This window comes from Archocentrus centrarchus, chromosome 1, assembly GCF_007364275.1.
Source record: "Archocentrus centrarchus isolate MPI-CPG fArcCen1 chromosome 1, fArcCen1, whole genome shotgun sequence".
Taxonomy (NCBI): domain Eukaryota; kingdom Metazoa; phylum Chordata; class Actinopteri; order Cichliformes; family Cichlidae; genus Archocentrus; species Archocentrus centrarchus.
Window position 1 is genome coordinate 33381800 of NC_044346.1, and position 16544 is coordinate 33398343.

At 40.5% G+C, this 16544-nt stretch overlaps 1 protein-coding gene across 1 annotated transcript; it reads right to left on the reverse strand.

Moving 5' to 3' along the window:
* Positions 1 to 4126: 4126 nt before the first annotated feature.
* Positions 4127 to 15301, reverse strand: LOC115781457 (target of Myb protein 1). The gene is made up of 15 exons (XM_030731108.1): positions 15126 to 15301; positions 12610 to 12694; positions 11163 to 11241; positions 10755 to 10904; positions 9974 to 10108; positions 9734 to 9889; positions 9449 to 9565; positions 8067 to 8200; positions 7945 to 7987; positions 7715 to 7847; positions 6174 to 6240; positions 5077 to 5167; positions 4921 to 4980; positions 4789 to 4831; positions 4127 to 4683 (listed from the first exon to the last, which is right to left on the reverse strand). The coding sequence occupies exons 1-15, from the start codon at positions 15196 to 15198 to the stop codon at positions 4535 to 4537; spliced, it is 1515 nt and encodes a 504-aa protein (XP_030586968.1). The 5' UTR covers positions 15199 to 15301; the 3' UTR covers positions 4127 to 4534.
* Between the last annotated feature and the right edge of the window lie 1243 nt (positions 15302 to 16544).

Genomic DNA, 16544 nt, shown 5'->3' on the forward strand with positions numbered 1-16544 from the left:
ATATATTTTAATTGCAATCGTTTGGAAATGAATGTAGACTAACATAACATGGGCAAATACTGGGGTTGGACAATGAAAGTGAAACACCTGGTTTTAGACCACAATAATTTATTAGTATGGTGTAGGGCCTCCTTTTGCGGCCAATACAGCGTCAATTCGTCTTGGGAATGACATATACAAGTCCTGCACAGTGGTCAGATCGATTTTAAGCCATTCTTCTTGCAGGATAGTGGCCAGGTCACGACGTGATGCTGGTGGAGGAAAACGTTTCCTGACTCGCTCCTCCAAAACACCCCAAAGTGGCTCAGTAATATTTAGATCTGGTGACTGTGCAGGCCATGGGAGATGTTCAGCTTCACTTTGATGTTCATCAAACCAATCTTTCACCAGTCTTGCTGTGTGTATTGGTGCATTGTCATCCTGATACAGGGCACCGCCTTCAGGATACAATGTTTGAACCATTGGATGCACATGGTCCTCCAGAATGGTTCAGTAGTCCTTGGCAGTGACGCGCCCATCCAGCATAAGTATTGGGCCAAGGGAATGCCATGATATGGCAGCTCAAACCATCACTGATCCACCCCCATGCTTCACTCTGGGCATGCAACAGTCTGGGTGGTACGCTTCTTTGGGGCTTCTCCACACCGTAACTCTCCCGGATGTGGGGAAAACAGTAAAGGTGGACTCATCAGAGAACAATACATGTTTCACATTGTCCACAGCCCAAGATTTGCGCTCTTTGCACCATTGAAACCGACGTTTGGCATTGGCACGAGTGACCAAAGGTTTGGCTATAGCAGCCTGGCCATGTATATTAACCCTGTGGAGCTCCCGACGGACAGTTTTGGTGGAAACAGGAGAGTTGAGGTGTACATTTAATTCTGCCGTGATTTGGGCAGCCGTGGTTTTATGTGTTTTGGATACACATAAACCCGAACATCCCTTTCAGACAGCTTCCTCTTGCGTCCACAGTTAATCCTGTTGGATGTGGTTCGTCCTTCTTGGTGGTATGCTGACATTACCCTGGATACCGTGGCTCTTGATGCATCACAAAGACTTGCTGTCTTGGTCACAGATGCACCAGCAAGACGTGCACCAACAATTTGTCCTCTTTTGAACTCTGGTATGTCACCCACAATGTTGTGTGCATTGCAATATTTTGAGCAAAACTGTGCTCTTACCCTGCTAATTGGACCTTCACACTCTGCTCTTACTGGTGCAATTAATGAAGACTGGCCACCAGGCTGGTCCAATTTAGCCATGAAACCTCCCACACTAAAATGACAGGTGTTTCAGTTTCATTGTCCAACCCCTGTATATGGGTGTGAATTAACTGATTAGCTGCTGACATTTTCTTACATTGATGGACAGTTTATATACTCATCATGGGCAACAATGAAGCTGCTCTTCTTCCAGGGTGGGATGATTGTACATTATATATCTTTAATGACTTAAAAAATTTGTTTGAAATTATTTTTTGATTTTCTCAACTGAAATTTGCAGCTGCCCATGAGAACAAGCCAAATGCCTTCTAGAGAAAAGTTTCATGGTCAGACAAAGACAAAGACTGAGCTATTTGGTCACAATAACAAGCAGAGTAAAGGTGAGGCTTTCAGACCTAAGAACACTGTACTAGCTGAAAGCATGGTGGTGGTAGCATCATGGTCTGGGGCTGTTTTGTCACCAGTGGTACTGGTACATTACACAAAGTGGCTAAAATAATGAAGCAGAAGGACTACCTCCAAATTCTTCAACTTCACCTCAAATCAACAGCTAGACAATTGAAACGTGGACACAGTTGGGTGTTCCAACAGGACAATGATCCCAAGCACAGACCAAAACTGGTTGAGGAATAAATAAAGCGGGCTAACAATAAGCTTCTGGAATAGCTTTCCCAAAGCCCCGACCTCAACCCTCTTAAAAGTTTGTTAACTATACTTAAAGGCCAGGTCCATGACAGGAAACAAAATCCAAATGAAATGCGCTAAACAAATAATGTCAAGAAGAGTGATCAAAAATTCAGCCAGAAGTTTGTTGACCGCTGTCTGGCTAAGGGACATTTAACCAAATATTAGTGGGGGTGTATGTATAATTTTGACTGTGTGGCTCAAACAAAATCAAAAATAATTTAAGACTTGTGCAACAAATTCTAGTTAGTAAGTAACTGAAGTAACTGAAGATGTATGCTGTACAATCATTACACCCTGAAAACATAACAGTTCAAAGAAACCATTAAAAGCCCCAAATTACCATGACCATGATGACTGTAAATGTTTGACCACCTTCTTGTTTGTTAACCAAAGTGCACATTGGACTGGTCTTTGAGGAAGTCAGCTAGAAATCAAGTCTCTGTTTATGTTTAGTCTTTAAGTAGTATTTTTATTTGAGACAATCAAACAGTGAAGTTTAAGAAAAACACAATTTATTTTCAATCTGGAATTTTATTATGAATACAATCTTTATGAAGTATGAAATAATTTTCAACAGACAATTCAAAGGTCTTTTTAATGTCTTCTGTAAACACAAAACTGGTTGCCGTATTTTAAATATCACAAAAAAAGCGAAAATGGGGAAAGCTGGAAAGTGCACTGAATATATTGCAACCCGGTCCAAGAATTTCTATTAAACCTAACGAACTACAAACTACAATAAACTACATTAAATTCAGTGCCTTAGAAATGAGTTTACTGATGCAAAACATTTCCTTAAATGTGATGATCAGACCGTCAGCTCACAGCTTGTCAGCGTGAGAAAGAGAAAACTTTCCATGGTAATAAAAAAATACCTGTGAACTTCTATAAAGACATACACATTAAGGTACATGCAGTGTCTTAGATTTCTTAAATTTGTCTTTTCAACTAAAATACTGAAAATCATCAAAATGATATAAAAGCATGGCTGTAGTGAGAAAAACATTCATTTACATGAACACATACATGCGGTCACCACAGGGTCTGGTACTTGTCTCCATCAACACCCTTTCCTTGCTTCACCGTCCCCATCTCAGCACTTCCATCAGACTTTTCAGCCCTTATCTTTCTGGAGCCATCGCCTCTGTGATTTCAATGCGATGACAAGCCAGAGTCTCTGTGTGTCTTTGTCTGAGCTCTCACACTCTTATTCCCGCTGGGAAAGGAGCAACTTCGCCCTCCAACAGGCCTTTCACAATCAGTCTGCCGCAGCCACCACGGCCAAAAAGTTGTGCCCAGATCTACCCACTGGTACTGTATTTACATGGTGCTGAGGGCACCAGCCAGCCTCTGACTGAACTGACATCATCTGAGGGCAAAGAACTGAGGTCCTACTCTGCAGCCTCCATCTCCAGTTTCTGCAAATGTTTTGCTAAAATTTCTCTCACCTCTGGAGAAAAACTCAGGTTAACCTTCTCTTTGAAGGTGGTGAGGTTGGGTTGACTTCACTTTAGAGGACTCAGACAGCCAATGACATCCAGTATGGGTCCAATGAGGATCCCAGAAGATGCAGAAGATGCGAGAAGGCCGGTGATGGCTGACTTTGTGATGAGGATGTACAGACGGATTGGCTGTGAGAAGGATGGGAGACTGGCTCTCAGCTGAAGATAGTGAATCCCAGTCTGTGCCTTCTTAATTTGGGTGCTGATTTTGAATTGAAATACCCGAAATAAATGCCAGAGATACATGCAGGAGGAAAGACAGAGAAATCCAGCAGAGACAAATGTAAACGGTCTGAACATTGTCTCAGCTCTTCCTTTCAACATTTCAGTTATGGTTTCAGTTCTAGGTGTTTCAGGGGCTCTGTGTACTCAACACCAGACATCCTTGAGCTCTTAAACAACTGAACAAGTGAATTTGGTGTCTTGTCATGCAAACAGCACACTAGTGAGTATGACACACTTGAGCTCCCACTTCTTATTCAAGGCTCTGATGTTTTGGCTAACGTGCGATGCAAATATAGGACATCTATGCCTAAATTTGGTTTAATTCAAGGTGTTGTGGTGACTGTAGGTCACTGAAAAAAATAAAATAATAAAAAACTTTGGAAAACAGCTACCCCGCATTGCCCTGGATTTCAGCGGACTCTGTCATTATAAAACAAGACTTTATCAATAACAAGGGAGTAAAATGTGTTAAAAAGACACCAGATGAAACATCTTTAGGGACAAATGCCCCATTTATTTTACATTTACACAAAATCAGCTCTCGGGATCAAAGGCACATGATTATATAATATCAAATATTTTCTGCATTATACTAAACATCCAGTTTGTTTTCTCACATTATAATAATACATATAAATAGTCACAAAGTTGTATTTACGCACATACAGATAATAAACAGCAGAATTAACAGAGAAATACAGCATTTATGAAATAAGTTGATTGGTCAGCTGTTCTGTAGTGTCAGGTTTTATCTATGCACGTGTATCAATGTATGTATGTATGTGTGTATGTGTGTATGTGTGTATGTGTGCACGCGCTTTAGAAAAACCTGACCTGGTATATTTCACTTTGATCGTGTTACTGTATTGACCTCCATTCTTTCCTCGTTTCCCACACTCAGAGGGAGAAAAGCTGGTCATGTGACCTATCCTGTTGCTGACTAGATTGTGGTGGCGGTGGTCTGGGTGTGGAAGATGGCACGGTGCGAATTGTCTGGCTGCTGTAGTCTGCCGCCTTCGCCCGATCCTCCAGAAACTTATCAAACTCTAAAATGGGGACATGTATAAGTTAAAATATTTTCTGGATCAAACACACACAAATCATCATTACACAAAAGAAAGGCTAGGACCACATGACAGACAACAACATACCTTCACTGGAAACTCCCTCACAAACTGAAGACTGCTCTTCCTGCTGTTTCATACACAAAGAATAAAGTCATGCTGCTTATGTCATGCTTTTTATCATTTTTACAAAAACATCATATAAATGTTTCTTCTTACCATATCAGAAGATAACCATTTGTCAAAATCATTCTGCAGAGAGTTTTTCGCTGGCGGCATCTAAAAATATGATCCGCAGAGCAATTAAATGACCCTGAGTTTTATTTATTTGTAAAACTGAGATATTACTTCAAACAAAATCCAGCTGTATCTTACTGTGCTTTGACACCCCCCTCCTGTGACCTGCAGCCTGGTATCAAGAGCTCCGGCGAGGCCCTCCACAGCTCCTGGGTCCTCATACCTGACACTGAACACACACACACACACACACACACACACACACACACACACACACACACACACACACACACACACACACACACATGAAAAGAATATAAAGTACACTCAACTGCAACTTTATTACATATACCTGTTCAACTGCTTGCTAATCCAAATTTCTAATCAGCCAAATGCATGACAGCAACCCAATGCACTTAGGCATGTAGATATGCTGAAGATCTAATCAAGCCTCAGAATGAGGGAGAAAGGTGATTTAAGTGACTTTGAAAGTGGTATGGTTGTTGGTACCAGATAGGTTGCTCTGAGTGTTTCAGAAACTGCTGATCTAGTGGGATTTTCCCACACAATCATTTCTAGGGTTTAAAGAGAATGGTCCAGAAAAAGAAAAACCTCCAGTGAGTGGCAGCTCTCCATGGGGGATAAAAAAGCCTTATTAATGCCAGAGGTCAGTGGAGACTGGCTAGGTTGCTTCTTCAAGCTCACAGGAAGGCAACAAGAATGCAAATAACCACTTGTTGCAACCAAAGTAGGCACAAGAGCATCTCTGAATGCTTGAGTCAAACTTTGAAGCAGATGTGCTACAGCAGCAGAAGAACAGACCGGGTGTCACTCTCGTCATCTAAGAACAGGAAACTGAGGCTACAATTCGCACAAGCTCACCAAAATTAAATAACAGAAGACTGCAAAACTGTCACCTGGTCTGATGAGTCTCAATTTCTGCTGCAACATTTGGATGTTGCTGCAGCACCTGTGTGATGTCATTATGTCAACATGGGCATAAATCTGAGGAATTTTTCCAGCACCTTGACTTTGTCAAAGGCTCTGTGTTTCTTATACAGTGTCTTTGGTTACAGCCTGTTTAAAATTCAAAACTTAAGAAATGTAACCCAGCTCTGACAGGGAGGAATGTAACTGTCAGTGCTTTATGATATGATTCTGATTACTATAAATGTGATTATTATCTCAAACATTAATAAGTTAACTGGTCATTAACACCGTATAGCACTACTCACCTTTTCCTCTGGTCAGCCAGGGAGCTGCCTCTGGTTTGGGCAAACATGTCAAACTCCTCCTCTTCATCTGCAATACAGAAGCGCTGATTTTACTTACTCTGGTTTCTAATTGTTGTTGATTAGACTTGTGGTATAACTTATGAGAAATAAAAATAAATTGATACTAAATCTGGCCATGTTTTCAGAAACATCTCTTAAAAATGTCAAGCAGTAATGAAGAGGTGAAGCTCCTCTAACCACGCTTTTTTGTCCTTCATCACATGAGGTGACACTGGTCAACATGGAGCATGTTCATTTTAAAATATTCCCTGCTCATGTGAGGTTCGGCCACAGCATCCTGTTTTTACCCGTCATAAAACAAAAGCTGCGGCTGAATCATCAATTATGTTCAAGAATGTTCCTAACTGAGCGATGTTACCCTGAAGCTTCTGCAAAGCGGCCGTTGAAAGAGCCGCTCGGATTCTGTAAACACTAACAAATGCTTCCTTTATTTCCTCTGTTGGATGGCGTTATCTCCTTCCCTTCATGAAAGGAAAGGAGATAATGCCATTCCCAAAATTCACTCAGTGACGCACTCTCTGACAGTTCCTGAAATTTTACATTTCATACAATAACTTGATGATATGAAACTTTAACAACAAGCTATGTTAAACCCACAGGAAGTCTGAACGTCACACTGCTGTGGTAAAAAGGCGATTGGACTTCTTTAACTTCTTGAAGACGTTTCACCTCTCATCCGAAACTCATCTTCGGGGGTGGAGAGACCCAGGTATTTAAACTCCGGGGGGGGGTTGTCCCCTGGAGGTGGTTGTGACCCACTATTGATCATGTGTAGAATCATACGTGCCACGATGTAAAAGAAAGTGTGGGTCATTACAGTCCGTGGTTTCGGGTGAAAAAAATTTGGGCCTCATTGCATCAAGTGACCTATTGAGGTCACCTGACTTTCTTGTAAAGTTTTTGCCTTGCCTAAAGAACCTAGTTTAATATACTATATTGAAAATGAAGCTCTCTAAATCAAGATCATAAGCTAGATTAAAATTATCAGTGGTTTACAATATTTCAGTTTGTATTAATTATGTCTGTTGCTGTATTTCTTGCCTTTAGATTTATCATTAGTTTGACTTCAGTCACAAAAAGCCACAATAAAAATCAGGAGTGACTCTGGATCATCTTTCCAGCAGGAAAAGCAGATATAAATGAACAAGCTGAGCGCAACAAGAATTTCATTTCACTTTATACTCTGCTTACTCCCTTTTCTTTAAAATTACAAGCTTGGTAACAAAGTGATTTTTTTTTTTCTGCTGGTTGTTTTCTTTCACATGAAACAACACATGAAGACAAAGGGCAAATCTAAGATGCACTTTTTGTAGTTTTGTTTTGTTTTCCAAACTTCTGGGAATTGTAATTTCACTACAGCAGATAACAACCTAGTTTTCCATCACAGTCAAAGAAAAGTGATGAGGAAAAGACACAGGAGGTAATTTAAAAATAAAAATTTTAACCATGGAAGAAGCTCAAAGTATCCAAAATTTACTGACTGTGATTGGCTGATTGCTGTTGATTGGTACAGGTGCTGGTGGCTGGTTGACTGGGTGTTGATATGACAACAGGTTGTGTGATAGTGGGAGGCTCAGGGCTGAAGTTGATGAGGCTTGGACTTGTTGTAGAACTCTAAAAAAAAAAAATGTGAGAGCTTACAGCTTAAATGGCAGTTCACTACTTTTGGACATACAGTATTGCACTCAGAGAAAACAACAGGATCTTTTACCTGATGTGCATTAGGAATCTGTGCCTTGTTCAGTCTGTCAAACCTGAAACACAAGCACACCTTTAAGCACAATATGGCTGCACCTCAAAGACTGTCTTACAAATAAAATCCAAAACACACACCTCTCATAGCGAATGAAGGCGTTGTTGAGGTCATCGTTGACCACGAGCAGCTCTTCAATAAATCTTTCATCAACCAGCTGAGGAATGAGCTCCACCACTCGAGTCTGCATGCTCTTACACACAGAGAACAGCTGCTGCTCGCGCAGAGGAGAGAACAATGACAGTGATTTTAAAGAGTGACGTTTCAGTCTTTGATATTAATCTGCTGGATCAAAAATGAATTGCTGTAGTTTTCATGTTTGTTTTTGCTGCGTATACTTTCACATTTTCCAAATCCTTTGACAACAACACGACTCATCCTCTAAACTTTGGATAGCGCCAAAGGCAACAGTTACACAGGCAGCATGAGACATCATAGCAAAAGTGTGATAAAATAAAAAGAAAATAATAAAGTAACTCAATAATTCAGATTCAGACTGGTGACTTTGAGAATGGAAAACAATTACTCTAAAACCAAAGTCAAACTGAAATTTAAATAGTCCACTTGCTTTGTGTTTGCCTAATTTTTCACAAATAACATAGCATAAAACTGGGGGTCCAACAACTCCTTGGCCACTCTGTATCCAGCACACTTGACTGCCTTTCTGTCCTCTGTATTGCACACTAGAACTCTTAGCATTTATTAGCAATACCGCAAGAGCCTGCAATGCTGAGGATCACGACACCCAGGTCCTTTCCTTTGTCCACCACCCAGCTCAAAATGCACCCAATGCATCCCTGTGGGTGGTGGGCCCACAGGGCTGCTGAACCATGTTATTTATTTCAGCTATGTCTGGCTGAGGTCCATGGCTTACGGCCAGGCCATGGGACACTCGCCAGTGAGCTCCCCTTCCAAATCTGTCTCAAGGAGGGGCCGAGATGCTGGAGCTCAGATCAGTCAAAGTTCTCTATCTGGTCCCTTCTTCGGAATCAATTGGCCTTGGGACACTCTACCAGGGGCTATGCACCCAATGCATCCCTGTAGGTGGTGGGCCCACAGGGCTGCTGGGGCCCACAGGATCAGCCACATTAAGGTGGTAATCCTTTGTGTTGAAAGAAGCTGGGTGGTTCAGGCATCGGATCAGGATGCCACCCAGCCGGGAGGATACCCCAGGGCAAACTGAGAGCTCGCCCCCAGGAGGAACTGGAAAATGTTGCTAGGGAAAAAGAAATCTGGAATATCCTTCTTAGCTTGCTGCCACTGCAGCCCAACTTTGGATAAGCAGAAGAAAATGAATGGACAGGAGTACCACAAATGTACCACAATGGAATATTTGAAGGGGAACTGAGTAGTCCGTGAATTTTAGCACAGAATTCAGGCCCTCAAACTGGCAACAATAAATGTAGTGCAATATATTGCACTGGTTTTAAACACAGTGCACAATTTCTATAGACACACAAACCTGTAGCAGCTGTGTATCATCTGGTTGGCTCTGTCCAGGAATTAGCTCATTTAGCATTTCAGACATCACTTTGAGATTTCCCTTCACCAGATCAAGTTCACTTCGCAGCTTCTGTTCCTGGATGAGCAAAAAAAAAAAAAAAAAAAAAAAAAAAAACAGCAGTCAAAAGCTGCTGCTAAAGTCACTGTGATGCATCACTGTTACATGAAAATAATATAAGCCATTATCAGACAGATACACAAAAACAGTCTATATAGACAGACAGGTGTTTTGGGGCAGTGGTACCTGTTCTGCAGAAAGTGAGACTGGTCCTTCACTGGGCTGAAATGGAGGTGAAGTATCCTGACTGGAAGCACTGGAAGTAGCTTGTAGTTGTGTAGTTGTGTCATTTTCAGGAGCAGTGACAGGAGGAATCTCAGTAGTTCCATTTTCTGGGATGCTCTGCAAGATTTGTCAGAGAGGTATGGTACAATAAATATCCAAACATTCAATTGGTGTTGCTTTTTTACTGATAGACAGTCTCACCCTATTTGGAGTGTGGATGGGGGACAGAGCATCCAGGTCTGTCATGGGGAACTCCAGCCCTCGTCTTCTGAGGTCATCGTATACATGTACCACCCCCGACAGGGAGGAAGAGCTCCGAAACGCATCAGCCCATGACTGAAGATGAAAGAGAGAGTATGTGACAGATTGGAAAGAGGTGTCTGGTCCTCAAATCTGCATTCAGTAACACACAGAACAACAACTGAAACAAAAGAAGGGGACTGTCCTACAGACTTTCCAAGCCTGACACGAGTTTAATGTTAGCACTCCTTGTTTATGATTACTAACAAGCACGTTGACCACGTAGCCCGAGAACATACGAAGCTATGGAGACTTATTTGAACATTTGTACATATCCACAGACATAACAGAGTCTGTCTCTAGTAAACTTTATAAGCTATGAGATTTCATAACATCTCTCCATCCTCACACTGTCAAACAGAGAAACTTAAATAGGAACTGAAACAATCAATGCAACACTTTTACCATCAATGATAAATTATTCACTTCAGTTTAAGCAATAGTGTCACTAATTCCAGCCTCACAACATAAATATTTGGTTCTCTCCTCCTGTGACTGTAAACTGTCTTTGAGTTAACTGGAAATCCATATGAGCAATTTTAAGAGGTCGCTTCCAGGAAAGGCTATTGAGTTAGCTTGTCTCGTTTTAATTGACTAACAAAGTAAATACTGGTTATTGGTTTGTTATGTAAATAATCTGAAGCTGAGGCTCTAGTGCATAAACAATGGGTAATGCACACACCTGTATGAGGCTGAGGACCCGGTCATGGAGAATAGTGGGTGGGTTATTTTTGGGCAGAATAGAACGAACCAAAACCCCCTCAACGAACTCCTGCGAGGCCACCAAGACATGGAAACGATGGCCACAATTTTTGACACAGGTCTCTAGAACCTATATGAGAAAAAGAAAAATCAAGACAACAGGTAACATTAAAAAAAAAAAAAAGTATTTTAGCTGCATCAAAATGAAAGTCTCTCTCTCTCTCTCTCTCTCTCTCTCTGTCACATGCGATCAATGGGTTAACTAAGACCCAAGTTAACACACACACAGATCATTCTGAACTTAAAGTTACTCTCTCACAACCAAGAGTCCATGAACAAATACAAAAAAAACTTTTACAGATAATTATTATAATTACTGATTACTCACAGTGAGAGCAAACATAATCTCTCTGAAGTTCTTGTTTCCTACTATTCTCTTCTTAATGGCTTTAACTGCATCTCTAGGCCTGAGGGGAAAGCATTAGATAAGGTTTGTTTAGTTATCCATACAGATGTTTAAATATGAAAATATGCAACAGAAGTCATCAAAAAAAGATTATTTTGATTATTAAAAGGGTTTCATGTTACAGACCTACACTAGTGGCAAGACTCACTCATTCACTCACGCACACACACACACACACACACACACACACACACACACACACACACACACGGACATTTATGCAAATAAGTGTATATTTAAAGAGATTATAAATCATTTGCATATTTAAAAATACTTGCAAAAATGAATGAAATACAAAATAAAAGAAGTTTCATGGTGGCGACACCTAAAATTTTTATCTGTGAATTGTTATTTCCAGTAAAAATTTTACAATATTTTTATATCATTTAAAAAATAATCATACTAATGCAGAAATTTCCTATTCAATTGCATTTACATTGACCAGATAGTTACAGTTCAGTGTCTTTTACAGTTCTGTCTATATTCTGAAAGTTTTCATCATTCTGATTTACACGTACTATGACAAAAGCCTTTGACACCACCAACAAAAGCTCATAAATATTTGAAAATATGCATGTTAGGTTCATTGGTGATTCAAATTTGGCCTGTCATGTGACCTATCATGTGGGCAATACCTTATTTGCATATTTAAACATAACATTTTAGAAACCTACAAAAAAAGATATAATTGTCTTAATTGGGCAAGGGAACTTAAATTTTTACTCTATTCACCTGTTGTGTCTCTTTTAAATTAATTACTTTTAATTCAGTTCAATGAATTTTATTCATTTAGTGCCGATTTACAACAGCAATCATCTCAAGATGCTTTATATTGGAAGGTAAAGACCCTACAGTTTTAAGAGAACTTAAGGGTCTATCTCCTATGAGCAAGCACTTTGTGACAGTGGGGAAAACAAATTCCCTTTTAACAGGAAACCTCCAGCAAAACAAGTCTCAAAAGGAGGACGTCACAGCAGAAAACAAGCTGCATAATAAACTAGCAGACAGTATTTGACATAAGTAGGTCATAAGTAGGTGACAACAGCACAGAAAGTAACAAACCCATAAAGGAAGTGACTCAGTAATACAAAAACAAAACATGCAGACATGCTTGCAAAACTTGCCATAGATATTCATCTCTTTTGTTATCAAAATAAGACATTTTATACTTTTACTCAGGTTGTGTCATTTACTATTACAAACAAGGTCCAAAATTGTATGCAGTGACATGAGCATATGTACCAGCAAGGAAAATCATGTGAGAGAACGAGACATCAAGAATTAATAGAACAATTTGTCACTTCCTGTCTGTGTGCTTCACTAAGAGACCAAAAAAAAAAAAAAACAACCAAACAAATATCATCCCCACCCTTCGTCCATCTCATTGATGATATCGCAGATCTCCATGTTAAGCCCCCAGTCCTCGGACTGTAGGGATCCACCGGTTGCTCGCTCTGTCAACAGGAAGGGAATGAGATCAAACTACATTCACTATAATAATGATGATTAGGATGATTTAAACATCACAGTAATCAGAAGACTCTCCTCTCCTTTCACAACATCCACATTACACAGCAGATTTAAGAGTTCCATATTTCACAGACCAATCTTGAAGGTCCACTTATCATAATGCAGACGTTATTAGAATAGCACCACTTGTACATGTATACTGCAGGACTCGTGCACATTCCTGCACTCCTGTTTTGTTCTGTTTTTCTTTGATCTCAGAGCACTAAGCCTTTGTACAGCTTAGTATAGTTTGTATATTTTATGCTGCTACCTCCACTGTTTGTATTTTACCCTATTTTTGTATTTATTGTGCATCTTAAGCTGCTGGATGCCCTAATTTCCTTCAGGATCAATAACGTATCTATCTAAGACAAAAATGTGAAGCAATGGTCTGTATTCATAAAAGAAAGAAGTTCACCATGTGATTATTTCATGTGCTGCTTTCACAAGGAAAGTTTTTTTTTATTATGCTGACGCAACTATGGAAAAAGGTTCACACATTTGCAGTACTGCAGTGTAGTGTTAATTTAATTACGAATTAAATATCTGTGATTAAAACAGCAACAGCACAGATTAAACCAGGTTTAACTGATTCTTTTAGGCCATTTGTGGGCAACATACAGTGTTACTCACTATGAACATTTCAGTAGATAATCACCTACGTGCAGGCAGTGGGTTAATGCATCCTACATACACACACAGCAACATTAACATTCCGACTTATTTCTGACGAACTGATGAGTTTTATATATACACCATTTTTGGCTATGGTTTGGTCTCCACCAACTTCCTGAGAAATATCCCATTCTCTTTACTGCTGAGTTCACCTGTGTGTCTGCCGGCTCATTGCCAAGTGTGTGTCTGTCTTCTGTTTGGTGCTCACTAAGCAGAGTTGGTTTGTAGAGCTTTTAGTATAATTGCTGATTAGTATCCCTTCAATTAAGGACAATAGTAGTAGTTACATAAAATTTGGGAACTTGCATGAGACAACATTAAAAGTTAACATTAAAAGCTGCAAAGATTGTAAAAGATTCTAACTTTTTGTCTGCTTTAAAATTAGTTGACAGTTTATTTTGTACGACTTCTCTAGTCCTACACCAAGATAACACTGGTGAGAACCTCAAAATATGTAAATGTTATCAGATAACAATCCTCAACAGTGATTTTTTAAGAATCTGTTCTGCACAGTCAGAACATGGGCAGGAGACTAGTCAAAACATATCCATCCATCCATTATAAGATATTAAAATATCAGGGTTTCTAATTAAAATAAATGTGCTTATCTTTGAAGTAAACAGCTGCCACAATCACATTAAAGCTAATTATGTCTCCAAACCACAAGACAGTAGCCAGTGTCTGACTGCCTAACCACAAGTGTTTCAGTGTGTCTCATTATTTGTAGTACTGGGCTGATTAGAAAAGTTTCCACCTAAAAATATGAACTCTTCGAACTATTTTGCAAGCAAAGCCAGCTTTTTGCACTCCAACCCTCAGAGGCTCGTCATAAGTCTCTAAATCTCCTCCATTCCTTTCCACCAACACTCCCCACACTTCTCAATCCCATTTACTCCCTTTCCCTCCTTACATCCCCTCCCTCCCACTCCCTTTCCCCAGCTCCCTTCACTTCATGTGACTGTCAGCTGATTCTGTTCTCTCATTTTGCCTCAGAAGTAGTGGACATTTATGTGTGAGAAAGTGAGTGGGTGAGGTAAGGGGAAGGAAGGCTTGACGTGGGTGTGTGACATTTTCTCAATACTTATGACTGTCCTGATGTTACGCATCTTTCCAGGCATCTGCATCTGCAGTGGGTGTGTGGGAGTTTTTAGTGGCTGGATGAAGAGAAACATCCCGCAGCCAGTGAGAGATGCTTTGGAAGATGTGCGGCGCGACACACACACACACACACACACACACACACACACACACACACACACACACACACACACACACACACACACACACACTTGTTGATGAAGAGCATTAACACTTACGCATAAGGTGTGAAACTGTAACACATCAGTGATTAAGGAAGTGTGATGAAACAGTAAGCGGCTCCCTGATTCGCCAAACGAGTTGCCACTTCATTTATACTGGCCAACTACGTGGAACATTTAAGCGACTTAATCCCGCCTCTCCTGCGTCATTGGCTGTAAAGACTATTTTATTTTTCCGGAAAATTTTGGAGTTTATCAATCAAAATTTCAGAATACAAACGCCGGGAGAGACAGTGCTGGTAAACTGCGTTGTCCCCATTGCAGTGTGTCAACAAAAATTCAAAAATCAAATCGCAGAACACACAAAATAGACAAACGGTAACAAACTGAACCAACGGAGCACAACTCTGAGCAGTTGTAAGAGGCAGCTGCGGATACTTACCGATTCTCTGCCCGACCGGCGTTGAAAATGGGTTTCCTATAAGAAACTCCATTTTCTCCCCGAGTGAAAACATCCTCGAAAATTACAAGCGTCCGCCGTTAGCTTGAAGAAGTTTGCTTGTTGTGTTTCCTTTTGCTTTCAGTGTCAGCCGCTGGCTCGGAGGCGCACTCTCTCGTGGGGTCACGTGAAAACGCGCACAGCCAGGAAACCGCATCGGCGCACAGACCTACGGCTGCAGCTTTTAATCGCACTTTCAACAGTTTACCTCTTTGAGACTGATGCTTAACGAATACATTTTTATCCTCTGAGCTTTTCTCCAGGATTAGGCAGCTCTGCGTGGCAGGATTTGATTTTTGTGACTGCAGGACAGAGTTATAAGAAACAAAAAAATTAACGAAATATATCGTAAACCCGTTAAAAGGAAATATGCGTAGCCTAAAGGAATGTGAGGTTGAACAAGCTAAGGTAATAAGAAAGGCCTACACTTGTTGGCCACTTAATTAGGTACACCTGTTTAACGCAAATGTCTAATCTGTGGATTATGTGGCAGCAACCCAACACATTTAGGCAGACATGATGAAGACGACCTCGTGATGTTCAAACAGAGCATCAAAATAAGGAAGAAAGGTGATCTAAGTGACTTTAAAACGTGGCAGATGGGCAGATCTACTCAGATTTTCTTTCATAGTCTACGGTTTACAGAAAATGGTCTGAAAGAGAAACTATCCAGTGAGCTGCAGTTCTATTCAATTCAATTCAATTTTATTTATATCCGCCTCATCACAACAAAGCCTCAAGGCGCTTTGGGTAAAGGGTAAAGACCCTACAATAATACAGAGAAAACCCAACAGTCAAAACGACCCCCTATGAGCAAGCACCTGGTGACAGTGGGAAGGAAAAACTCCCTTTTAACAGGAAGAAACCTCCAGCAGAACCAGGCTCGGGGAGGGGCAGTCATCTGCTGCGACTGGTTGGGCTTGAGGGGAGAGAAAAAAAGACATGCTGTGGAAGAGAGCCAGAGATTAAAAACAATTAATGATTAAATGCAGAGTGGAGTATAAACAAAGTAAATAAGGTGAATGAAATGAAACAGTGCATTATGGGCAAAAATGTTTTGTTGATGCCAGAGGTCAGAGGAGAAAAGCAACAGTAACTCAAATAACTGCTTGTTACAGCCAAGGTATGCAGAAGAGCATCTCTGAGTGCACAACTCAAGCCTTGAAGCAGATGGGCTACAGCAGCAGAAGACCACACCGAGTGTCACTCCTGTCAGCAAAGAACTGGAAATTGAGACTATAATTCACATGGGCTCAACAAAATTGCACAATAGACTGGAAGAATGTTGCCTGGTCTGATGAGTCTAAATTTCTGCTTCAGCATTCACATGTTAGTGCCACATTTTGATGTAAACATGAAAGC

Bases quoted from the DNA above. Each gene is read 5' to 3' on its own strand.
- LOC115781457 (XM_030731108.1), bottom strand. From the start codon at position 15,198: ATGTTTTCACTCGGGGAGAAAATGGAGTTTCTTATAGGAAACCCATTT. The intron at 9,566-9,733 runs GTACCACTGCCC...TTGCTCATCCAG, and splicing joins TCTCACTTTCTGCAGAACAG to GAACAGAAGCTGCGAAGTGA. The intron at 4,981-5,076 runs GTAAGATACAGC...TCATATTTTTAG, and splicing joins GAGGGGGGTGTCAAAGCACA to ATGCCGCCAGCGAAAAACTC.